Source organism: Uranotaenia lowii, chromosome 3 (assembly GCF_029784155.1).
Source record: "Uranotaenia lowii strain MFRU-FL chromosome 3, ASM2978415v1, whole genome shotgun sequence".
In the NCBI taxonomy this organism is placed as follows: domain Eukaryota; kingdom Metazoa; phylum Arthropoda; class Insecta; order Diptera; family Culicidae; genus Uranotaenia; species Uranotaenia lowii.
The window spans coordinates 347,574,688-347,602,319 of NC_073693.1; the positions used below are offsets into that span (position 1 = coordinate 347,574,688).

At 37.3% G+C, this 27,632-nt stretch overlaps 2 protein-coding genes across 3 annotated transcripts in view; one reads left to right on the top strand and one right to left on the bottom strand.

The window, feature by feature from the left end:
* LOC129755748 (uncharacterized protein DDB_G0284459-like) overlaps nt 1-27,632 on the top strand; it is a 133,733-nt gene that overhangs the window by 23,360 nt on the left and 82,741 nt on the right. The window lies entirely within an intron of this gene.
* On the bottom strand, nt 987-25,881 carry LOC129755751 (carbonic anhydrase 2-like). Its single transcript, XM_055752379.1, has 7 exons — nt 25,107-25,881; nt 19,934-20,043; nt 19,590-19,680; nt 19,294-19,447; nt 2,102-2,207; nt 1,784-2,032; nt 987-1,675 (listed from the first exon to the last, which is right to left on the bottom strand). Exons 1-7 carry the CDS (start codon nt 25,171-25,173, stop codon nt 1,514-1,516), a joined length of 939 nt encoding a protein of 312 aa, XP_055608354.1. The 5' UTR covers nt 25,174-25,881; the 3' UTR covers nt 987-1,513.

Below are 27,632 nucleotides of genomic sequence, written 5' to 3' on the forward strand. Positions count from 1 at the left end.
ACGAACTTCCACAAGGATGCCCACTTTCCCCATTCCTATTCAATCTGTACACAGCCGACCTTCACAACGACAACCAAGAAAACTATTTCTTGGTTAAGGTTGCCAGATTGCCCGGTTTTATCCGGGTTTGCCCGGATATTTGATACAAAATTTGCGGGCCGACCCGGTTGCCCGGATTTCATTGGAAAATGCCCGGATGTTGCCCGGATTTATTCACTTTATTTGGCAAATCAAACAAAAAAAAACCAAATTGTGTTGTAAAAATGACAAAAATGACATAAATGACAGAAATGACATAAATGACATGAATGACGTTAATGACATAAATGACATTAATGACATGAATGACATAAATAAAATAAATGCCATAAATGACACAAATGACAAAAATGACATAAATAACATAAATGACATAAAAACAAAAATTACATAAATGACAAAAAAATGACACAATTAACATTGAAAACATTAACAAAATTGACAGAATTGACAAAATTGAGAAAATTGAGAAAACCGACAAAATTGACAAGATGACAAAAGAAAAAAAATAGAAATACGAAAATGACAAAAATGACAGAATTACGAATATGTCAAAAATAACAAACATTTCAGAAATGCCCAAATGTACAAAAATTACAAACATTTCAGAAATGGCAAAATGTACAAAAATGACGAAAACGAAAAAAATGACAAAAATGACAAAAAAACAAGAAATAAATTACAAAAATAACAACAAAGAAAATTGTTGAAAACAATTGATAAAAAGCTAATAAAAAGAAACAAGGGAGATCAAGTCTGACTTGCAAAAAGATGCAGATTTCCATAGGCTGTAATTAGAGTCAGAGTCAGTGTGATTCTTCATAAAGCTGCCGCATGAAAAAAGGTATAAGAAGAACGATTCTCATTAAGGCTTTCGGTGAAAAATTGACTCAAAAGATGTATCCAGTACATATGATTCGATATTTACCTATAAATTTCATATGTGATTCGCCTTCTCGATTGCACTTAACTATATATAAGCCCGTTGGCTAGACTTGTTGAAGTTTATTGCATTGGTCATTCAACCATATTTAAATTATTTATACTTTAATTACTTCTAATTAGATTCAGTTAATAACTTAAGCTTAATCGACATTCTTAGAACCATTAGTAGAACACATTGTTGTTATGAATTATGCATGTTTCTCCAATTGTTGGTCTTAACCCGAACGGGGTATAATCCTGCATTAGATTTTCTTGTTATTGAGTGTAAATTTCTGAAGCAAATGAACAGTTGAACGATGAAGATATTCACAAATAAAAAGAGTTCCTACACGCGCATTTATGATCGCACCCTCTCAATCATCTTTTGGTAATCGTTTGTGCAACCCTACTCCTCCTCCTCCTGCTTACAATCAAATCAGATGACTTCCTGTTTGCTGCCAACGGTTTGAGCTTCCGTGATCTGCAAGTTGACAGCCCATCATCTTTTTCTCTAGTGGTAGGTCGAGGTCTATAGGACGGCAACATCTCCTCAGTACACCCAGTCCCACTTGGTGTGGTCGATCTCGTTCCGCACCACGTCCAGTGCCGTGTTGCGTGCATTAACCTTCCGGACAAAAATGCGTCGATTGCCAAGGGGCTGCAGCGCCCGATAATTGTCCACCATCGGCGAGCCATGCATACCGGTGTCCAGCTGAAGGAAGCATAAAAAGAAAAAAAAATGAAGCAAAATGATTAGTTCCCTCTGCTCTTGACCGAGCTGATGATAAGCTCGTCTATCTAAATGTCTTCAATCACTAACCACACGGAAGCGACGGATCTGGGAAATGGAAATGTTCAGAAGATCCGGGAAGACGACCCAGGTGACGGCCTCGGAGCAGGGTGGTGTCGTCAGCGAGCCCTTGTAGGTGTAGAACCGAGTCAGGTCCAGGTCCCCGAGGAGCGAGTTCAGTGTGAAGGTATAGTTCAGATGCACCTGATTGTCGTAGTCCTCGATCGCTGGGAAGGATCGCAACAGGTATCCGATCTCGTTGCCCTCGTGTTCCGTGACCTGGAAGAAGAACAGAATTAAATTTTTGGTCTTGTGGATGTTTGAGAATTTGGGTGGGCATCCTGTTACCTGATAGAAGAACCCGAGTACGGTCAAACCGTCCGAATATCCCAAAGCTTCGGCGACATTTTTGTACTTTTTATTTCGGTGAATGATGTGCATTTCTAGTGGGTATCTGAAAAAAAAACCAAAGGATAGAAATCATGAATGCTTATTTTTAAGTTTTATCTAGTGTAATTGCGAAAAAATCGCATCATTACTGGCATATAAGGCTATGATCATTTAGTATCCGGGCAGTTACAAACGTGTGTATTTTAAAAACTATTCATTTTATCGAAAAACTTTCTAAAGAGGAAATGAAGGTGTTAATATGACATTTAATATAACTTTTTCATAACATCTCTTTTTTATCTTTGCACACTTTTTTCAGTCATGTATTGATTTGTTTTTTTTTTAGCACAGAAGCAAAACCTTTGCAAAATCATGCTATTTTACACAAATTCACCTGGAAAAACCAATTGGAATCGTGTTGGAACCTTTTCATGAGTAGGCATCTCGAAGAATTTGATCTCTTAGATCCGGTTTTAACATAAATTTTTTTGTCCATCAGAACACATCTGTCATATTGCGTAAAACCCGGATGCACAGATTGCGATTTTTGGAACTGATCATTATTAGTTATTTACTTGGTGTCTACTAGTCAGGCAACACTTTTTGCCTGCCGGAAATGGATGTTTTGCATTATTTAAGGAGTCTGCATTCAGTTATCCTCAATAACCATAGATTTTTTACCATATTTAAACTCAAAGGTTCCACTCCGATGCTTAATTCGAACTTCTTGTGGATCCTAGAGTGGCTCCTTATACTTCTTAACCATTTGGTCCGAAAACAAAAATCAGAAAAAATCAACAGTTCATGAGCTTTCAAGTCAACAATGAAGAATTTTCGAGGCGCAAAATGCGTAAAAGGAGCAAATTTGTGCAAAATTATTTTTACCATGTCTTTTTGCATCGTGAATATCTCAAACACACGATAACTTAAAAATCTATCAAAAATAGGCAAGATAGTCCTTTTTATAACCAACACAAGGCTACTAAAGTTTTGCATATCCGAGCTCTATTAACGTAGATATCACCTAAATAAAGTGCCCGGATACTAAATGATCATAGCCTTATGAGAAGGTTATGGTAAGATATTCAGGATTTATGGAACTGCTCAAAAAGGTAAATTTTTGTCAAACTAGAAATTCGAGCGATCCTGGATGGATGGTTAACCGTTAAATATCTTCAATTTCAAACGATTTGAAAAACTTTCGATGCTGTCTTACTTTGTAATTTATTCTGGTTTAATCCGAGAGTTAGACTAAAATTGTAAAAAAAACAATGCTTATCACAGTTAGATATAACATAAAAAAACAAGGCAATTCCATAGAAATAAAAAAAGTCGGTAAACAGTTCAGAACTACAGATAGATATTTGTCGATAAAATTCTCAACGATAAAGAAAAATTCTTGGCCATGGTAAGCTACAATTCTTGAGGTGATGCTATTTATCTTAACTCCTATCAAATCTTTTAAAACAGATTTTCATCGAATTAGGCTTCTTTTTCGGCTATAGCGGATAGCAGAAAATGTATTCTTTTATGAAAATTTTGCATCGTGGACCCGCCTGTGGGCTATTTGTGTAGGAACATTGAAAGAAATGAAAAATATTTGCATACTTTCGGGGGTTTTTCTTGAACCGTGGGCCTGTTGGCCATAAATCAAAAGACCTAAACAGCTGGGCAACATTTTAAGCTACAAACCCGAAAACTGAATTTGCGATACACTTCCATCCAGTTTTTTTTAGATTTGTTTCGAAGAAGCTTGATAAGAGATATTTTCATCAAAGTCGAACGATTTCTTCTGGATTTAGCTTTGTTACAACTTAAATTATGTATTTAGGCCTGTACAAAAGATTTAGCACACGAAGACCTAATATTGATGAAAAAAGTACTAAGTCAATGCGATTCGAAGATGGTACAAAATTCTTAAGTATAAATTGAAGAAATGGGAAATTGCGATCGAAATCAGATTTACCGATTGTAACCATTTTTGTTGCGTTGAATTTCAAAAACTTGAAACTTTGTAGTTTTTGAGTAGCCATTTTAGAGGACGTGAGCTAAGAACTTGTGTCAATCTGGGGTCTAAGAAGCTCCAAAAAAGTGGTTTGATGGCTTGAGCTTAAAAATCGGTGGCGATTCTATCTTATTAAAAAGTCCTGCCAAATATGAACAAAATAAGGTCATTTGAAAATTTTAATAGCACATAACCTATTAATCAAGTAATTTTTATCGTAAATTTCAGTAAAATCAAGAAGATAAAATGCGAAATAACTCCCATCTTCCACAATAAGTAATTTAGGTCTTGTAATCTTTCGGGTTTTTAATTTCTTTTTATCGAAATTTACATAGAATACTTCAAACTTTATGTTTTATTATCTCGAAGTAATAACGTAATACGACAAACTATGGTGTAACAGTACTTTATTGAACGATCTTACATCGGTGACGGACAGTATAAAACTGATGCTCGTAGTTGTAAGGATAGAGCGTGAGAGTTTGTTGTAGCTAACATAGGGTGTTTCTAAATACTGTAACATACTCCCTACTCTAAGAAAATTGTTATTCAAATGTTACTTCAAAGTCCTTGAATCTATCCGGAATGCGTATTTCACGTTTCGGTCTTCCTACACCTGCTTCATTCGGAACCTGCTTTTGAGTTTGTTGTGTTGATCGTGTATGTTTTGAAGTGGGCGTCGGCCGGGTGCGCGACGCTGCTGATGTTGATGTCGACGGATTGGAATCGATCGAAGCAAGCTGTGTTGTTGTGTTTTCCTCCTGCCAATTGTTCGGTTGTTCAGTTTCTCGGACGTCTACTTGATTCGGGCTTGAAGAACTTGTTTCAGGAATGGCCAAAGTTTGATCGAGGTTCGAGGTATCGGGTTCATTACGTGGCTTAAGATGTACGAGGCTACGACGATAATCCACTCCATCAACGTTGACTACATAGGACCGCTCACTCAAACGATTGGCAATTGTTCCAGCGGACCATTGCTTAGAAGTTTCTGGATGCAACTGGGTGTATACTGGCGAACCAACTTGGAGATCAGGTAATTTCCGAGTTTTTCTATCATAATGTCGTTTGTATGATTTACGGTTTTCTTCTATAGCTTCAGGTACCTTTTCTACCACCTTTGGGAGCAATTTTGCGGTCGATGTTGGTACTCCAGATCGGGTTGAGCGTGAAAATAAGCGAGATGCAGGACTGGAACCAATCTTATTCGGAATGTTCCTCCAATGAAGAAGTGCGTACCAGTAGTCAGTGCCAGTTTCTTCCGCTTTCTTGAGCAAACGTTTTGCTATTTTCACAGCCGCTTCTGATTTACCATTCGCTTGTTGGTGATGTGGTGCTGAAGTTACCAACTCGAAATCCCATTCTTTAGAAAACTGGACCATTTTCACGTTCGAAAAGTTTGTGACGTTATCACTAAGGACTCGTTGCGGTTTACCATGACGAGCAAAATTTTGCTTGCAGATGCTGATTACTGATTCAGGAGTCAAGTCTTTCAGTAGATCCAGTTCAAAAAAGTCAGAGTAATGGTCTACGGTGACTAGGAACTTACGTTTGATTCCATTATATTCTGCTTGGAACACATCCATGGACACTAGCTGGAAAGGATACACTGGTATGCAGTGGGTCATCATCGTAGGATTCGGTTGCGAGGCGGCATATTTGGCACAGGTGACGCACTGCTTGACGACATCTTTGATCTGCGATGACATACCCGGCCAGAAGATGTTTGCTCTAGCCAGCTTGAGTGTTGATTCGATTCCATTGTGGCTTATGTGACAGCAGTCTACAAGTTTACGTCGTAGTACATGTGGTATCACTATTCGGTCTCCGCGAAACACTAAACCATCTTGAGTAGATAGCTCGTCACGGAAATTGAAATAAATCTTAACGCTGTCGGGTACACGATCGGCCGTCACAGGCCAACCGTGCTGTACGTATCCAATGATCAGTTGCATTGACTGGTCCTTGTTGGTCTCGGTTTTTATTTCCTCCAAGCGACTATCCGAAACTCCTAGAAACTTACTCAACTGCAGTTGTTCAACTTCGTTGGATACTTTGTAGATTTCACGTTTTTCGAAGAACTCTTCGGGGTTCTGCTCATTAAGCGGTGCGCGAGACAGAGCGTCAGCAACGACGTTCTCCTTGCCGGTTACAAACTCTATGGACAGTCTGTAGCGCTGGAGATTGAGCAGCATATGTTGAAGACGTCGCGGAGCAGAGAGTAGAGGCTTTTGGAACAAATTAATAAGCGGCTTGTGGTCTGTTTTGATAACGGTCTTGGGATTGCCAACGATCAATTGGTCGAATCGAGTGCACGTAAATAAAATTGCCAGCAGCTTCTTCTCAATCTGTGCGTAGTTCCGTTCCGTTTGGGTAAGCGTTCTCGATGCATACGCCAGTATTCCATCCATCTGGTAAACAACTGCACCCAAACCAAAACAACTGGCATCGCACTCAATGGTAAGTGGCTCGTTCATGTTGTAGTACCGAAGAGTGCCCACATCTGCAACAAGCGCCTTCACTCGACGAAACTCTTCTTCTTCGGTCGATGTCCATTGCCATGGCACCGATTCTAGGATTAACTTGCGGAGATTGGTGAGATTAGCACTAAGATTTTTCAAGAAACGGCTCAGGTAATTGACCATACCTATGAAGCGGTGGACCTCCTTGCGATTTGTTGGTGTGGGAAAGTTTTGGATCGTAGCTATCTTACTTTCGTCTGGCTTTATTCCTTCATCCGTCAGCACATGACCGTAGAACTTAACTGACGTCTGACAGAGTTTGAGCTTGGATTTGTTCAATTTCACATTGTGCTCTGCCAAACGATCTAAAAGTGTTTCCAAACAGCGGTTATGGTTGATCAGAGCCTCTTCCAATGTGTCGCCGGTTCCATAGACAAGCAAGTCATCCGCTATGCACTCAACTCCATTTAGTCCTTGAATTACTTCCTGTAGACGCATTTGAAATATTTCAGGAGCGGGTGCTATTCCAAATGGTAGGCGGGTCCAGCGATAGCGACCGAACGGGGTCCAGAACGTGGTAAGTTTGCTGCTGGGCTCATCTAATACCACATGCCAAAAACCTTTTTTAGCGTCGACAGTCGAAAATATTTTCGCCTTCCCCAATTCTGGAAGTATTTCGTCCAGCGTAACAAATTGTAGATTTGGACGCTTCAAAGCCTTATTCAACGGAATGGGTTCCAAACATATTCTGATACTAGGGTTTTCGGGGCTACCACGCTGTACAATCACCCTTATTCTTGTTTACGGCGTATCTGACATTCGTTCGAACGGATACTTTCGATCGAATTCGAAAAAGGTATTCTTGTTTTCGTTCGAATGCGATACTTTCGGTGTTGGTGTTACCAGATGAATAACACCCTTATTCTCGTTTTCGATCGAATGACATACGTTCGGAAGTTTTGCAATTTTGAATTCTTGTTTTCGTTCGAACGAATGAGAACAGTTCGATCTTTCGAACATCGTTCGAACGAACGAAACTTTGCATTCCCGTTTTCGTTCGAACGTATTTCTTCTATGGGCCGACAAACGCGACTCTGATACTGCGAATCATGACCGTTTAAAGCAATCAATGAAATTTATTTCCGATTGGGGTGTTCCTAATAACGAAACTTTTGCGAGTTTAAACCACGAAACTGAAAGTTCTTTAAAATAACAAAATTTTAAAGACCAAAGAAATTTTTATTCCAAGTTTTAAATTTCTTTTTAATCTAAATCCTCGGTTGTCATTCTTTCACTGGACTGTCAAATGCGAATCTGATGCTGCAAATCCTGGGCATTTGAGGTAAAAGTTTGTGAAATTGGACGGTTATGGAATTGATGTGGTTCGAAATAGTTGTTTTTTAAAGTTAGGTGAATAAATATTTTTTTTATTAAACAATTTGAAGCACACTTTTATTTGAAAGTTCATTATCTTCCAAATCTTCTCTCTTCCTCTCGGCGGGTGAGATTTCAAACCGCAGCAGCATTTGGTATCACAACCATCACCGGCGGGCATTTCGAACAGCTTCTTGCGTCCAGATTCAACCAGCTTCTGGAAGGGCATCTAGGAAATAGCATTGTTGTCCACTGCACCTGGAGATTGAAATGTTTTTAGGATCCAGCTTGCTGCTGTTAACGATGATGAAAACGAATCAGCTACATCGGCTCCTCTTTTCTGACACCCTCCACCCTGACACTCGTGGATCTCGACATAAAAAAAACCGCGCACATAGGAAAATTACAAAAAACACACGAAAATTCTGTTTTCCGTTACGACCGATTAAGATCGATAACATTTTACAATAACCAAAACAATTGTTTACAATATATTTTCTGACGAGAAACGTCATTTTGTCCAATCCGGGTGCTTCGATTTTTCGAACATGATCTGGTAACACCAACTCAAAACGTATCGCGTTCGAACGAAAACAAGAATAGCTATTTCGAATTCGATCGGAAGTATCCGTTCGAACGAAAGTCAGATACGCCGTAAACCAGAATAAGGGTGTAAGAAATTTCGAAGCCCAGATATCTGTCAAAATCACGTATCAAGCATGTAAACAACTGTTTTTCTTTGTAATGTGGTGAAGTTTTGGCCGAATCAGGGGGAAAGTTCTAGGCAACGTTGGGCTGGTCTTCAAGTTCCGGTCAGTGAACGAGTTGGAGCCGGTGCCCTGTCTGTCGGCTGAAGCGCTGGAGTTGATCGGAGACGCCGTACGTGACCACATAAAATCCAGAATTGTCAGTTGTCAACTGAAGTGTGCCATTCGGAATGATGCGGAGCTGACAAGCGCCTGGCGGACTGGACCGAATCGGATAAACTGGGACAACAAGCAGGTCTGGTGAAATAAAAAAAATCCAACAGCAGCCGTGACCGGTCGAGATTCGGGCTGCTAATGAAGAGCTGCCCCGACGAAGGAGACAAGTTTCAGATCTAATGGCAAAATTCCGATATTTTTTTTAAATTAGATTAATATTTAGATTAAATTAGATTAAATAAAAATGACTTCTTCGAATCTTACATTTTTGTTATGAAAAATTGCTCAAGAAAAATTTCCTAATTTTATCCTCCTTTTTAATCCACCACATATCTCATGTACTGGCAAACATGTCTGTAACAATCGGGTCAATTCGATCAAATCTAATAATTTTGAACCACATATTTTTGCATATCTTGGCCCAATTAGTTTAAAATCGGAATTTTCTTGTGTTTTTCCCTATTTGTTTTTTATTGATTCATGATATGTTTGCCTTGAATGTGAGTTTTTCAATCAAACGTCCGCAGTTCGCAGCATTAGACTTGCGTTTGTCAGGCGGTAGCAGAGATACGTTCGATCGAAAACGAGAATGCATTCATTCGTTCGAACGAACTATGTTCGAAAGATCGAACTGTACTTATACGTTCGAACGAAAACAAGAATACGAATTGAGGAAACTTTCGAACGAATGCCATTCGAACGAAAACAAGAATAAGGGTGAATAACTATGTTGCTTACCCATTCTGTGTGTTTCAGCTCTTTCACTATCAGGCCATCCTTCTCGAGAGATTCCAACTCCTTCTTCAGCTTGTCTCGCATAGCAATTGGCACTCTACGGGGTGGTTGAATTGAAGGTGCAATGCTCCTATCCTATCCACTTCTAGGGAAACGGTTCCAGCTAATTTCCCATACCCATTGAAAATATCATTATGAGCCTCAATAATTCTGGATGCTTGGACTCTGTAGACATTTAACAGCTTCCGGGAAGTGTCGGTCGACTTGGGTGCGATGAACGATACTTCTTTACAAAATCTCACGAAACCCAGAATACGACACGCTTTCGCCGATAGCAACGGACAGTGGTCACCCTCTACAACTTGAAGTACCAACTTGTATTTCTTATTTCTGCGGCGACATGGTATCTTTACTTCTCCAAGAACTTTAATTGGATTGCCTCCGAAACTTTGCAGACGGTATCTTGACGGAAACAATGACGGATTTGACTGCCCAGACAGTTTGGCTAAACATTGTTGACCAACTAGACTCGTGCTAGCTCCTGTATCCAATTCGCATTTCACTGATTTCCAAACACTACCGAACTTTAGAGCGAGATCCGCAGATACGCTACCACCACTTTCAGAGTTATCCACTATTTTTCCAATTACATATTCTTCATCACTTTCACTTGAAGTGTGGTTTGATGATTCGTCCTCCGATTCACTTGCGCTATTTTCTTTTATTATTTCCTTCACTTTCTTCGGTTTTTTATAGCTGGAACTCTGGCGTTTGCTGCAGACTTTCTCGTAATGGTTTTTTCCTTTACAGAGACGGCACCTTTTCCCCAAAGCTGGGCACGAGCCTTTGAAGAACTCATGTCGGTCACCACAAAATTTGCAGATGGGAGTTTTCTTCACCGGTCTTGAAACTTTTTTTACATCACTGGTACTTGGAATCGCCAACTCCACAGATCTCTTTGCTGCTATCTCCTCCGCTCTGCACATGTCAACAGCTTTTGCCAAAGTTATATCGGTGATTGTTAACATTTTAGTACGGAGTTGTGACCACTTATTGGCAGTAACGACTTTATAAGTGATCAGTTCTGTTTCCAATACTCCCAGCCTGGCAGATTTGGCTAGAACCTTCAGGCGAGTCGTATAATCGTCGATGCATTCTCCAGACAACTGCGAAGCTGAGAAAAAGTCCAAACGATCTATGATGACGTTGCGCTTTGCTATGACTTTTTCCTTTATTGCTGCCAGAGCGTTTTCCACCGTTGCTTGTTCTGCTGTTGTTAGCTCGAAATTAAAGTATTTCTTCCTTGCCGGCTCTCCAATAACAGACATGAGGAAGCTCACTTTTTGTTCCTCGGTCACTCCAGGCCATCGGTCCATTCCGACAGCTTTAACGTAGCTAGTCCAACTTTTTTCGAAGAAATCGAAATTCTGCTCCATATCGCCTTCCAGGGTTAGAGCTGCTGGTTGTGGGACCGAAATATTGCCTCCCAGAGAGGGTCCCACAGGTGCAGCAAACTGAGCCGCAGCATTGGACTTTTGTATGCCGACCATCATTTGAACAAACAGCTTGGTCTGGTGCTCCAAAAGTTGAGCGAATTGATTTGGATCCATTGCGACGATCGAATAATCCAAAATGGCTGCCGTAGCCACAAAATTTTCTCAAAACAACTTTTTCACTACGCGACAAAAATTGCAAACGACGTTTTAAAACGCACAAACTGTTTCGAAATGTACACCAAATGTCTTATCAGCAACTAGCCGATTCTTCACTACGCGCAAATTCCAGAAATGTCTTTATTGAGAACTTTCTCGAAAATATTCTTTCACTGCGCGGCGAAAATTACAAATGGCTACCGACAACGAACGAACTGTCCTTAAGCACTTTTCTCGCGATTTCACAATGACGCCAAGAAATTGTTTTCAGAAGCACACGATGACTTCTGACACCATGTTTTATTATCTCGAAGTAATAACGTAATACGACAAACTATGGTGTAACACAGCGATGCCACACATACCGATTTTCCGGTATTTATACCGATTTTTGGGCAAAATTTTGACCAAGAATCGGTATATACCGATTACCGATTTTTGGCAAAACATACCGATTTTATACCGATTTTTAAGATTTTGACTCAAAATTCTTTCCACTTCAACATTTTCACTTGATTCAAGCTATCCTCGTAAAGGTCCCGTAGAAAGGAGACAAAGTTCGGTACCGTCAAACGGGGCATCATGCAACAGCGGGGTTAGATGCAACATTTACATAACACTACACTGAATCAATTTTTAATTTAATGTATTGTAAACAAGTTATCTTTTAATGGTTTTAAAATGATGATGACGTAATTTCTCGCATCTTAAGCTAGTTTTTTGAAGTTTTTTATTTTTTTTATAAAATTTGAAAAATCGAGCAATAAATGTACAAATTTTCACATTTTTTGAAGCCGTAAAAAACTTTATCCAGTATGACGGATTGTCTTGATAATATTACCTACAAACTTTTCACTGGTTTCCTAATGCTATACCAGCATTGTTGGTGTACAAATATTTTTCGAAAAATCACCCAATTTTTTGAAAAAAATATTTCTATAATTCAGTTTGGTGTGTGGGGTAAAATGCAACAAAATGCAAATCAAAGAAACACCTTGTAATTCTCATTTCTATGTGCTGGAATATGAAAATTTTGCATCACGCGTTTGTAAACATTGAAATTTCATTCATCCAAACATTTATTTTTATGATTTCAGCTTTTAGAATTTTTCGTAGTATTACTTAACCCCTAAATGTATGTAGCATCCTTAGTTTCAGAAAAAATGTGAAAATTAGTTTTTACAGACCAAAAAATTACTGCAATTGGTGTTTTCATGCGTAATGGTCTTTAAGGCATCGCAAATATATTAAAAACTTTAAATATTTATACGTGTTCATAAGATTTTTCATTAAAACCAAAGTTTGTTGCAAGTTACCCCATTTTCTAAGGAGGGTGAAAATCACATCTTTTAAAAATATTAAAAATAAGTAAAGAAACCAATAATTTTTCTAACTACGCCAATTTGATGTCCTATCATCCTTAAAACTTTTGATGCATTAGGGGTAGGATTTATTATGAACATAAGTTTTTTAGAAGCCATTGAAGTTGAAAATTGTTGCATGTTGCCCCAGTTGACGGTAGCTGGCGTGGCGTAACTTTGATCTGTACAACTTTTAAAGTATTCCCCACGGCTCACTCTCATAATTCGTTCAGTTGTTCGTGCTGTTTTTTTCTTCCTTTTTCTGTCAAATGATGCACTATTATGGTACTCAGCCTCGAAGCCAATGGACTAAGCTCAAGGCTGATATTTGACCTTCTGCGACTGCCAATAGAAGTTTCCTAAAGTCAATCTCGATCGCATTAAAGCTCTTGTCTCGTGAGATGCTAACTTTTCAAGGAAATACATACACCGTTTGAATATAATCATAAACCTTGTTCAACTCGTCGCCAGATGGGGTACGTCGAGATTTGAAGTGCAATCAGATACACGGTATGTAATATCATCGGTATAATCTTCAAAACTTCTGCATCTTGTTAGCCAAATAAATTAAATCATAAGTACCTAAACTGCAGAGATCGCAGAATTAAAGACCACGCCAGGCAAAACATAGTAAAACAATGGGTTTTTTAATCTTTTTCGGAAGAACACCTTCTTTTAGAGCACATCTCTCATTTATTTTCGCATAAAGTTCTTGGATTTTCATATGACTAATGCATGATTTTTCATAAAATAAGATTAATTTTTTATTGGCTATAGAAAAATTGAAGCAACAACTCTCTCAACTTTCTGGAATCATTTCTTTTTCTAATCGCTAGAACTCATATCTAATACTAAAAGCTGAATTGGCCAGATTGGCGAAAATCCATCAATAAAACGAATATCATCAACTTGGGCCCATACTTACCTCGAACGTCAAAAAGCCATTGGATTTGTAAGTGCTTACTAAATTAAAATTTCCTTTAGGTTGACCTGGTTCTATTATTGCCTTTTCGAATTTATCAAATTTACATCCCACTTTAGCCAAACATCAAAGTCTCTTTTTTTTTTTTTTTTTGTTTCGATTATAGTCGTTTTACCATCTTTGTGGCATTCGCGACTTTATCAACGTTACAGTTGGCGGAAAGCTATTGAAAAACTTATCCGGTACAACTGTGTTCGATGTTTACTCTTGGGCTCGAACTCACGGACATCTGCTCAGGAAGCAACTGACTTGCCAACTGAGCTATATCTCAAGCCCCATCAAAGTCTCAAGTTTTTACTTCATTTATATGCCCAACCAACGTGTAACCTGAAGGTGCTCGCCATGCCCCTTTTTTCTTACCAAACGGAAATTTTTAAAATAAATTTCAATTCAGTTATGAGTACTGGAAAGAAACACGTATTTCGGATTTTCTGCTGAATTTTCATTTGTGATTTTTGCTTTCGTCAGCAAAAGCAGATAGTTTAAAAATTAAAAAAAAGTACAAGTCATAACAAACATAAAATTCTATTGAAATTTCAAAACCGTCATTTTGTGTAAATTAGTGTTATCTAGACCCAAATTACGGAAAAAAATCAATAATATATGCTAAAACACATTTAGTCAGCTAGTTTTGAACTAAAAATGAACATTCATAAGAGTTCTTAGACTTGCTGTTTATTGCAAGCATCTATTTAAAAAAAAATACGTTAGGAAGTTGAAAATGTAAGCATTTTGAATATCCACCTCAAATACCGATTTTCATACCGATTTTTAGGATTTACATACCGATAAAAGATTTTTTTGGGTTTCAAAATACCGATAGAAATGTGGCATCACTGGTGTAACAGTACTTTATTGAACGATCTTACATCGGTGACGGACAGTATAAAACTGATGCTCGTAGTTGTAAGGATAGAGCGTGAGAGTTTGTTGTAGCTAACATAGGGTGTTTCTAAATACTGTAACACTTTATTTATTCCCTCCTTCGAGTTTTTCGGATTTTTTTTTTGAGGAATTTGGGAATTATAATGGGCTTTTCAAGAGAAAAATAGTTGAAAAAAACTTACATTTTAAAAACTAAATTGAAATTTGTAATCTGGATTCTCTAATCAACAAAGTTTAGCTTTTGATGAATGACAATTTCAAGATTTTTGGTAAATTTCACCTTATGAATTCTTAAGCTCTTTTATTTTGCATAATTGCTTTTTTATGGGGGCACCCTTAAGGCCCAGGAAAAAAGCTCCCTCATCAGACCTTGAGTGTCAATTTGACACTTCTCGCTTCAAACCGCTATATCTTTCTTGTTTCTCAACTTATTTTTACTAAATTTAAAGTTTTGGAATTTTTGTGAATAAAAAAAAATCGTAAAAACATGCTTCGGAAAAAAGACTGTAGATTTGCTACGGAATGCCCAAGAAAAATTTCACTTAGCGTCCAAAAAAGCTGAAATTAGAAGCTATAAGTTGCATATAAGTATAAATATTTTTTTGAAATTTATTGCGATCATGACCACAACAAATGTTAAGAAGTGGTGTAAAAACCGCACTTTTCAATCAATGAACCGTCAAAATGGTTCAAGTCACACCAGATAAATTTTGGGAAGAGGATTGGAAAGTTGACGTAATTACGAGTTACATTACAAGGGTTCCAAAATTATAAATTTTGTAAAAATGTGTTGAGAAAGAAGAGAGATAAAGCGGTTTTGTAGGGATGAATCATCCCAGAGGTTTAGGTCAGGAGTGTCAAAATGACATTCCAGGGACTGTAACGGGTCAAAATTTAAGGGATCGATGAAGGTTCAAACACATAAACTAATCGATTTCTTGTAAAGTGATAAAATTTTAGGACAATATTAAATTAAAAATAAGATTCTCAGCAGATCAAACATTAAAAACAGAAACTTTTGTAAAATGTGCAAAAATTACATTTGAAAATATGAAAGCAAAACAAATCATAAAACTGAAGAAACAATTCAAGACTTGAAAATCTCAATGAATTGATTTCTAAGGAGTGTATTCGAAAAAAAAATGCAACACTTTGTTTCGTGAAAAACTTTTGAATGCATGGATGGAGATTGATGAAATTTTTAGTGATGCTACCTAGTAGTATTATGTGTATGTGCACAAAATAGCGTCCAAAATTTTTTAAGCAGGATCGAGAACATTCCCAATAAGAGATTCAAAAAAAGCTGGAAATAAACTATTCGACCAAAGTTCACATGGTAAACCGTTTAAGAAGTCCTGGAGGACCCAATAGTGAGCTAAAATTTGAATAAAAGTGAAGTTTGTTGATTCTATGAGGTAAGAGAAATGTGAGAAGTGTTTCCAAGCTCAATCCGAAAAAAATGAATGAGGAAGTAATAAAAAAGTCAATTTATTCTGACTGATTCGTCTAGTTGACTTATAGATTGGCTTGACTGCATTTCTACAAGGTAGAAAAGCTGCCCATCGGTAAAACAAACAAATTACGGTGGTAAAATCGTGTGCATAATGTTTGGACTGCTTGTGGAGAGATACTTTAAAAAATGTCGTTAAATGAACAGCAAAACCTATGCAGGTCAAGAAAATAGAAATTCGCTGCAGCATTTTTTTACTTACGACAGAAAAATGAGCACTTTTTGAAAAGATTTGTATTCGTTTATGATAAAAATTCATGCCTGTACCAAACAAAATCAACAAAAGCTATTGTTTCATAGATGAGGTATGGTCAGTTTGGTGGAACTTGTAAACTTATCCAATTCAAAACTCTCTCAAAGACTTAAAAAAAGTTTTAAGACTGATCATTCTAACTTAACAAAATTTGGTACCAGCTCACTAGTCGGAGATTTAAACAGATCAATTTGACATTTGAGCGCTTTTTTTTTGTTTTTTTCTTCTGTTTTCCACCCCTGGGAGCAAAACGAACTTTTCGTTGACAAGTCTCGCCTGTATTTCCGAAGATAAACACGGATAAAACATGGAAAAATTCAATGTCTAGTACTTGAGGAGGCTAACTGATATGTTGAATTCAGGATATTTTATTCAGTAGAGGATATTTTTAAAATAGAAGTTTAGAGATGAGAAGAAGTTTTTTTTTAATTTTTTTTTAAGTTTTGTTAGTGACACCTTACTATCCTTATGGCATTCGTGTCGACGAGATGAGAAGAAGGATATGCAGAAAATAAATCATATTTAATAAAAAAAATAAATAAAATGATAGTTGTATGCGGCAACACTGAAGATAAATAAAATAAATTGCTATGGCAACGTTTGTTATTTTGGAAACACTAGACAAAACAAATAAAACAAAGCCATTCATTGATCTATTCTTGTAAGTGACAGACGTGTCTGAGTGAATCTATGAATCTTAAGATTCATAAGAATCTTAAAATCACGACAAGAAGTACCTCAGAATAAATAGTACCTAACTTCGGTAAAATCCGTTGGAAATTTTTTTATTCGAATTCAAATCTAAAACTTAATTTGAAATGGAAATTCAATAGAGAATCTCAGTTTTGCCGATTGGTCTACATTAGGCAGCTCGTGTTTTTTTCATAATTGAATCTCAGAAAAAGAGTGTAAAACCGACGCAAATTTCAAAAGTGATTGAAAAGCTATCCTAAATTTGCAAACTTCGTACTCATACTTACATAAGTAAGCTTGTCAGATTTTCCGGTTTTACCCGGACTTGCCCGGGATACAAAATTTGGGAAAGGTCCGGTGTAGCATTATAATAAAGTTTGTCTAGCTATTTTGTTCTGAGCGTGTAGTGATTGAGTAAAAATATACTAAAGAATGAGTATTTAGTATTAAGAGTATAGCTGTCAAACGCGCACGTGGAAAAAAACAGCAAAAACAAAGAGCAACAAACAACAAAAATTATCAACGTAAGAAAACGATTAGGCGGTAACATTCGCATCGCGCGTTAAACCAAAAGTGTCCGCTATCGTTTGGTGTCGTAGAGCTGTTGTCATCGGAAAAGGAGAACATTCCGGAGCTGTTTGATGAAAAGATAGCGGAAAAATAAGTGCTCCCCGAGTGTGTCCAGCAGCGAAAGAAACCGAGCGAACGAAGCAGCAACTCGATTTCAGTTAAAGCGACTCAGATTGCTCAGGACTTGCAGAAAACAAATAAAAGGCAAAAGAAGGAGAAAGAAAGCTTCGCAGCCTAGAGGCAAGGCAAAGGGTGAGTCTAACCTAAAATAAAACCCCTCTCCTCCATTGGGGTCGTTTTTGGGAGCTGAGCCAATCGCTTTTCGGGACTCGATTTTCACCATCTTCGTTTTGCGGGTCCCGTTTTTAGCGAAAGTAAGCTGCAAACGTGGAGAGAGCCAACCGAATCGAGCCGGAAGTAGTTGGAGGTGCTCCGGGCAGCTGAGGTACGCCCGTCGAAGCAGTGAAGCCAGGCAGGGTTGCCAGAAAATCCGTGATATTCAGCTGTGATAAAACTGTGCCGTCCGAGCTGTGATATGATTGTTGTTATTGTTTTGATGTTATGGTAGGAACGGGCCCGTGAGTAATAATGTAAGTTAGCTTAAGTTTTTAAAATATCGTGTGTAAGTAAATAATTATAATTGCTACAAGTTTTGGGTTTGAGTGTTTGTGTTTTGGGGTGTAGTTAGCCGTGCAGCACACACTGAAAGTCAGTTATGCTCAACTTGTTTCACCGGTCCGGCCCGGATGCCCGAATATATTTAATAGGCCGGATTTCCTCAGATTTGTTTACGTTATTTGAAAAATAAAAAAAAACTCAAATTGAGTAGGAATTATTATAAGTTTTGATTTTGCAACCAAAAATGTTTGTTTTTGCGCAAGTTTTATCAAAATAATCATGAACGGTATTTTGGAAGACTAAAATACGCGATATAAATCTACTATTTCAATAGCTTTTTTTCTTGTTTTTTGTTGAAAACTTTGAAAAATGACTGGAATTGGCCAGTTTTCTAAATAAAATAGTCCGGATTTGCTCGGCCCGTATATGTGAGAGAAAAGTTCTGGCAATCTTATTAAAATTGAGCATTTCAGCAAGATCTGTGGCCTTCAAGTTTTTTTAACAACACGTGTTGTAGTTTCGCATGCTGTGATGCAAAAATAGCAATATTTCTATCACATACGGCTGAAATAGAAACAGTGCTGTAAAAAAAAAATACAACGCCCAAAGATCTTGAAACATTTTTGCATGGTAAAATTTTCAATATTCCAAAATTTCTACCACTTTTTCCCGACACCAGTGAACTTGCTCTTAACAGCTATTTTCCAGTTTCCTATTTTTGTATTTTAAATACTTGAACTGTCTCTATGTACAATGTCTAGTTAACAGAAAAAGAAAAATTTAAGTACATTTGACATGAAACAACAAATAGGTACGAAAACTCCCAGAAGTGGAAGAAAATTTATCCAAGTTCAGAAAACCCAACGCAATCAGATCAATACAGAGTGAATTCCCCACGTGAATGGACCGACCCAAGCCAATAACTAACTAAATGCTAGGTAGCTGGCAATGAATGAGAGGCTGCTGCCAGTCACGTACCGCCACTATAAGTTCTATCTATACTTTACGACTTTTAAATCCCCATAAAATCACCTCCACTCGGCACTGTTCTTGAATGGCTAATCATATGTATCTACTTCGAAACCTGTCAATGGTTGGACTTTTTTTACTATCGATTATATTTAACTTACCTGATATCATTAAGAACATGTTCCGAGCCTCGGTTGTTTTTGTCCCCCCAGTGGAAATGAAGGCCCTCCAGCTCGTACTCGTTCTGCAACTTCCCTCCGAAGATGTACGGATGTTTTCCCTTGGCCGGATCGGTTTTCGGTATTCCGAGAGACACTGAAAAGTCGAAGAAAACATCGATTACCGTCAAGCTGAATGCCATCTTTTCTTTTTCTACCTAACTAGTTGGTTGAATGACTAAGAAAACAAGAAAGTTCCCACGTCTCCAGTTCCAATACCACCAGGTGGGAGTACTTACCCGAGTGGCCATTGTTGTGCAGAGTGATCGGTCCCGGGAGCAAATTGTTGTAACCGACCAACTCGATGGCGGGCATGTTTAGCGGAATTGCCTGAGGAAAAACGGCGTGGAAAAACACAGAGATCAGTTTAACGGATAAGCTACGGATGGGGGTTTTGCAAAGTTCAACCGTATGGTTGTTGCTCGGTCGATAGAATGACCTTTGGAGGTTAGGTAACATCTGATCAACGCCGATGACCACGTGGTGCTGATCCATCGAGGTTGAAGGAAACAGAATTCTCAATAAAAAGAAATATTGTTTAGAGATTTATATACTGATAGAAGAGCCTCATAATTTCACTTACCTTACTACTGCTGATGGCAATCGGTGATTGGTGCTTTCCGGCACAGCTTTCGTGTGCCTTGGACCATCGCCTTTGGTCGGGTTTACTGTAACCGAACCTGTGACCGGAAGCTGATGGTGGAAGAAACAAAAATGAGAATTATTGGACTTATTGTTACTTTAGTTTACACTATTTACTACAGAACATTAATAAATTCTTAAATCCGCAAACATATGCAAAAACAATCTGAACATGAGTGTTTCAGATTCAGAAGTCATTGAACCTCCATCAAGAATTATCTCTATCAAACTGTGTCTTTCAACGATGCTTATTCATCCTCTTCTCCATCTGGCATTTTAGCATGTCTTCGCGAGACAATCAATTAGCTGATGGGGTTCCTAAGCTATGCTTTGCAATTCTAATTGACTAAAGTCATTCATTTAATACATACTTAGGCAGAGGTAGTTAGCAATCAGACTTGGAACACAAGTGTTTTGGTATTACCGCTATAACTCACCGTTTTCCAATTATGTTTTTTTTTCCTTCCTAACGCTTTAAAAATGTTCAAACAATAATAAAAACTAATGATTCCAGAAGGAAGTCGATGAATTCCTTTAAATTCAGCCACAGTATTTGAAACACCAAAATACTAGTATTTCTCTAGCTACTTACATCCTCAGTGGGCTATCGACTTACCCATATCCCCATATTGATAATCCACTAAGGATGCTAGCAAGTTTCTTTTGAAATACTAGTAGTTGCATAATTGGGGTTTTGAAATACTGTGGCATGCATCCACTACCATTTCAAATCATAGTTTAATTCAGTCAGAAGGTTCTTCAAACCTTCCTTTTGAACGTTCCATGCGATCCACCTAAAAAATCAGAGCTGGAGGATCGATCTCTGATAGATCGATCTTTTCCAGTGTTACCAAGGCAGGAAGAGCTACTTTTATGAACGTTTCAATTTAGGTTCTCACGATGTATCAAGATCTGCATACAAAAACTCCACAAAAGCTAATCAAACTCCAATATCGAATTGATTAAGGTTGCCAGAATTTTCCCCACGTGTATCCGGGACGGGCTATTTCATATGAAAACCTGACCGAATCCTGGCATGTAAATTCAAAATTCTCTACCCAAAATCCGGGGACACATCAAAGCAAATTTTTGTAAATCCCAGATACCATTAAAAAAACATTTTTTATCGAAATCCATCAGTAGATATTTTGAATCGTACTTCAGAATTAAAAATTTCGTTTCTTAGGCGCAAAAATGAAACATTAGAGAAGTTCAATTTTGGTTTGGTTCTGCAAATAAGATGAATAAATTCGGGAAAACCCGGGCTTTTTTCAAGGAAATTCGCGCAACCAGGCCAGACCGGACCATTTCCAAATTTGTTATAGGAAAATTTGAGCAACAATCTGGCAAGCTTAGGCTAGATGCTCAATAGTTGGCACTGTTTGATATTAAATTGGCAATCTATAGATTAAATCTCAATATCTCGGTTCAGAGAGAAAAGGAATCTAAAAGATCGAAAAATTGAATCGAAAATAAACCGATCTAATAGATTTTTCCATGCTAAAGAATCGATAAAAAAAATGGAAAATCTGAGTTGAAAAGATAGATCTTCCAAAGGTTGATCCAAGATCGACCAATCCAAATAGGATCATAAACCCAATATAAAGTTTGTAGGCCAAAGTCATTAAGCCGATCCGTCATAATGGGTAAAGTTTTTTAACGGCTTCGAAAAGTGTTAAAATTTGTTCATTTGTTGCTTGATTTTATAAATTTTCTTCGAGAATCAATAATATTCAAGAAACTAGCTTAAGATGTGAAAAACTGTGTCATCATCATTTTTTTTATCATTAATAAAAATTGAATAAGTACTGTGCTATTTATACAAATCTTGCATCTAACCCCGCTGTTGCATGTTTTGTAAATTTAAAAATAACTGGTGAAATCAATTATTTTTCTGACTACGTTAATTTGATGTCCCATTAACCTTAAAACTTTTGATGTATAAACGGTAGGATTATCTGTGGACATTAGGTTTTTAGACGCCATTGAAGTTAAAAAGTGTTGCAAGATGCCCCAGATGACGGTATACGGTGTATTTATTTTAACTTTTTCCTTTCGATTCTGTTCTTGTTGAGCAGCTCTCTGTAACTTGATGGTTTCCTTCTATGTCGCGAAGGGTGCGTTCTTTACAACCACAACCGCAACAATTTTTTAAAATAATTTTAGCTTTGAGATACACTGAAGTAAACGAAAAATCATGTTTTATTAGCTCAAAACACTTTATTTTAACAGATCGTTGATATTTAAATTAAAACACAGTTCAATCAATAAAATTTATTTCAAATACATTCTATGACTTTGATATAGTTTGGAAAACTTTGATTATGTCCATAATTAGGAACACATCGAAAATAGTGTCCTTAATTGTGGACATATGCTTTTTTTAGTTTTTACACGAAAAAACATGGTTTTAACATACTTATTACCTAAATCATGATAAAAAACAAGTCGACAAAAAATTTCAAAAAAATCGGTTGATAAAATCAGCTTTAATCTTCCATTTCTAAACAGGTGTTTTTTTTTAAGAAATTTGCTAACAATTCCATTATATTTGGACATACTTTGAAGCAATCCGAATTTTACGAAAAATCCTGTGAGTTAGAAAACTAATTTGTTTGTCAAATGACAGTTCACATAATCCGTTACATTATCATTTTTTTTTATAATTTTGATAAATGAAAAAAAACGTCAAAAACAGTCAAATGGAACGGCATGTTAACATTAGGTACACATGCCAAATTAGGAACACCTACCCTTCCAACAGTAGTTGTAATGTGCGAAATAATTTTCTACTTTTTCCGGCAGCAGAAGTCTCAATCAGTTTTACTTAGAACATTGTTATCCTCTTTGCACCAGAAGTCTCAATTCGCTTTTATGTTTTTCCAGTTTTTAAACCTTATTTTTGCACTAACAGAAATCCAAATCTACTTTGAAATTTGAGTAAGTAACAGTCTTGACCAGCCTCGATATTGTTTTGCAACAGAAGTCTTAATCTCGTAAGATTTTCACAAACACGAATCTCAATCTGCTTTGACAAGTTTTTTCCAGCATATGCTTTGCAAATGGAAAAACGTAAAAATTTGTTTGGAGAACGTCACTTTTTTTGTTTCTCTTGAATATTTTGTTCTCACGCAATTCCAATATATGGAGCTTACTGCAAAATTCTCTAATTAAAACTAGTAGGTAGGAGTAGCGAGAAAATACCTAGTTATACCCCAAAAAGAGCATTATTTTTTCATGAAAATAAACTAGTAACACTGACAGATTTTCCGTCCATTTTTCAGATATATTATTTAGATTTAGAGGGTTGCTGTCTGAGGGCTTCTTTATGCTAAAGTTAAAAGTGGAAAAAGACAAGAAAGCTCATAATTTGGAAAATCAAATAGAAAATATATGTTTTTAAATTCATCCTCAGAATGTTTTACTTTTCATGACATTGGTTGAGTGTTTATTTATGACATATCAAAAACAAAATAAATATATGCATTTCTTCATAAAACATACTTTCAAATTCAAATTAAAAACATTGTAACTTGGCTAATTAAAACAATTCAACCATTTTAAGTCAGTTCACTTGGTGAAATGCTAATTTTGAACAGTCTACATATTTTTATTTACGCTGGTGTTTTTGAAACCATCAATTCAGCCACAGGTCAAAGGTAGCGTATTTAACTATCATCTGGAAGGCTCAAGTTCAATTCTTCAAGCATCCGTATTAATTTTTGGTGGTCTCATTGAAAAACTTCATAGCCTTCTACCGAGCTTCTACTATAAAACTTGAAAATTGCAATAAAATCTTAAATTTTGCTTCGATTTTTTTTTGGATTTCGGGTCTGAAGTTTCCCATTGTACAATGTTAATGTGTCTAGCTATTGATCTACGTCTTTAATTATTTTTATTTTCATTTTATCTTTCGATCCTCCTTTTCTCTTCTTTAAAAAAAACGTTAAGCTGAGTAAACAATTTTAAAAACAAACGGAAATAGTTTAGCTCCTTGAAACCCAAAGGTTTGCGCCGTTTTCAATGAAGAAATTGCATAGAAACAATTTGATATGATAGTGTCGATTCTCTCTCTTAAAATTGTTATTTTTCGAATTCCAAAGCTCTTCAATACTGGAATCAATAACGAGTAATTTGATCATTTTATGAAATTGTTACTAATACCGAAATACATTCTATTGTCAGTCTAAGCGTCCGAAAGTGGATGTCGTTCATACGTTTCTAAAGTAAGGTTGCCAGAATTTTTTCACCACGTATCCGGGCCGGACAAACCGGGCAAATTTTATTTAAAAACCTGGCAAAATCCGGGCATTTGATTACAAATTGACGACCATAAATCCGGACAATATCCGGGCAAATTTTGTCAAAACTCAGAAATTCCTCAACAAAAATCAAGAAAAAAATTTTTTTTTCAAAACTCATCGATAGATTTTGAACCGTATTTTAAGCTTCCAAAAAACCTTTCATGGTTATTTTTATATAACATGCTTAAAAAATTTCGTTTTGGAGGTGTTTGTTGTTTTATTTTGTTTGATTTCCCAAATAAAGTGAATAAATCCGGCCAAAATCCGGGCATTTTTCAATAAAATCCGGGCAACCGGGCCGGGCCAGGCTGTTCTTAAATTTAGTACCTATTCAATATCCGGGCAAACCCGGATAAAACCAGGCAATCTGGCAACCTTATTCTAAAGTATTTTCATGCTACATTTGAGTTAGTCCTTAATAGTTAAAAAAACTGTTAAAAAATTGTTTGAAAAAAATCCTTCTCCTGCTTGTTAACACTGAACATTCAAAGGTGATGCTTCATGTCGAACTGTCCTACGTTGATTCCAGATAAAATGACGCTAAACTTTCAGTCGAGTCGATGAATTCACTCAGAGCCGTCAAGGCTTACTTTCAGAACATTTCCTCGATTGTGACGTTAAAGTTACACAAGATTACCAATTGTATATCACAACAATCCAACTTTTTTTTTGTGATTTTGTAAAATAATGATCACTTCTTTTATGGAAATAATTTTCCGAGATAACCAGATCGACACTAATTTTCTAGGCTCTAGTTATTGGTTTTAAGTCTCTGGTAGCTGTAAACTGAGGCTTTAACAATAGACAAACCTTCCGATAGCACCAAAACCGTAATCACTATCACTCCAACTAGATCCTTCGAACAGAACCGCTTCATTTTGTGTTTTCTGTTGTGTTATCCTTCTTTGTACTATCAGTAAAGTTATCACTTAAAGTCGTTCTCCCCCGTTTTTAGGCCAAGGAACAATCCCGGATCGCGACCAGCTGTCTACACTTTCTACGTTCTACTACTGACAATGTTCCAGAACGCAACTTTCGGCAGGGGAAAATTTCCGCGTTCTACCACTTGTTCTGAACCCTTGAACGCGAATCACAAATTGACACCTATCCGGTGACTGGATGCACAACACGTCTATAATCACGTTATCGCAATCCCGTTTACAGAACCACTTGGCACTTGAACGACGAAACACTGCCACTAGGCGTAAGCACAGAACTGAATTGTGGTCCGCAGATAATCCCGCGTTCTTCACAAGCCAGCAAGTCAACAGCAGGTAGTAGTTATTGCTGAGCTGCTGCACGTGAAAGTGAATTCCAGCTTTCCCGGAGCACTGCACCGATTACAGTTTAAAGACGAATTGACTTAGAATTTCGAAACACCCACGCGTGTGGCGCAAATCTTGGGTTGAGAGTGACTAGAGCAAAAAAAGCACACAGCGCCTCGTCGGGGATCGACTTCTGTTCTGTTCTGCTTAAAAATAGCGGCCACTTAATCCGGGTGATGGCACTTCGATCGGATCTCGAGATGCGGGTGGTAATTCCCCGTGAGCCCCTTTTTCTCAAGGGATGTTCCTTGGCTGATTACCGTTTGATAACTGACTTTGCAAATCGAGCTTTGATAGTGTTTTATATAATTGCCCGTTTGGGGCCACCGGTTCCAGTCAGACAAAAGTAAACGGGGTAAAAAACTAGTTGCTAGCTACTGGAAAGCTGTAAAAAAAACCTACAGGTATGAAGGGGAAGCAAGAAAAAAGTCACGACGGATTTGTCTCCGTCGTTTGCGCATTAAAACCGTCCCGGGTTCTCCCGAGAACGCCGTCTTCGACGTCGACGTCGTCGTCAAAAAAGTCATTATATGGGCACAGGGATAATCCGATCAGACTGGAGCCATCCATCCATACATCCATCGATGATCGTCATTCAGACATCCACCCATGGCGTGGCGTGAATGATTGGAAATTTGGCGATTAATTCTCGCCCGCCTCACGCGTATCGAAAGAATTTTTTCGGACAGTCGTTAAAATGCCTTTTTGCGCAGCCAGCAGCAATTAAAACTATGCCGGGTGACACCCAAATACCAAATTTTGCTGCCGGGTGTTTTACCGGCGGGTGTGAAGTTTTGCGTGCTAAATAGATAGAATACGGTGGACGCCTCGTGTAGCTGCGTCAAGCACTGTGGGATTATTTCAGAAAAACAATTGTCAAATCCGCCTTTAGGGACGAAAAAGGTCTCTTCTGTTATTTGCGGTAGTTTTGAAATTTTTCTGTAAGCTAGAAACGAATTCCTCCTGTGAATTGTAACCTTTTTATTTTAAAGTATTTTAACCTACCTAGATTGAATAGTTTATTAACTATCAAACAGACAAGAAAGATCAGCTGTAAAATAAAAAGAATGTTTTTATAATTTATTGAAGATGATTGAATGCGGAATGGCAGCGAAATTTACCGATGATCCGGTCAAATTTTCCCCCGACTACAATTTCACTTAAAAAACGAAGATGATTTACTAAAATCTGCATGACGACTGAGTACCAAGGTCATTAAAATACTAGGTTCTCAGACTTCTGCAGTCAGTAGGCGAAGAGAGCGCGGTGAAGTGGGTTGATGCTCGTTATCTTTTTTTACAAACTAGCAATGTTCTAAAATGAAAAGGCAAGCTGAAGTTTCAGCTGTTCTATATGGATTAAAGGTAATCAACCGTAACGAAACACTTAAAATTGTTGATTCTGAAATTTGACAGATCGAATCACCTCCTATTTACCCCCTTTGCTAGTCCTACCTAATAAGAAATGCTGTGAAAAAATCATGTGTTCCAAATTTGATAAACATCACGTGTAAACTGATCGATTTGTTTCATGTTTTACGTCGAATTGATAAAGGATCATCCCCCTCTCCCCTTTTTTTCAAGGTGGAAGCGGTTTGTATCTTATCAGGAACAATTTCCGGCCCAAAAACCTGTTTTGCCAACTTCAACGACAATCGAAAACCAAAATACGAAAACACTTTTGAAAATGGGTTTGGGATATAGCTCAGTTGGCTAGTCAGATGTTTCCTGAGCAGATGTTCTTGAGTTCGAGCCCCAAGAGTAAACATCGAACACAGTTGTACCGGATAAGTTTTTCAATAATTTTCCGCCAATTGCAACGTTGATTTAGTTAAATGCCACAAAGATGGTAAGATGGTAAAACGACTATAATCGAAACAAAAAAAAACTTTTGAAAATGGGCAAACACGCCAGCTAGCTTCCAACGTATAATGGCTCTTACCACACATTCACGCCAGGGTTGCCATTTGAAATTATGGGATATTACTAAAATAAAATATATCAAAGAAGAG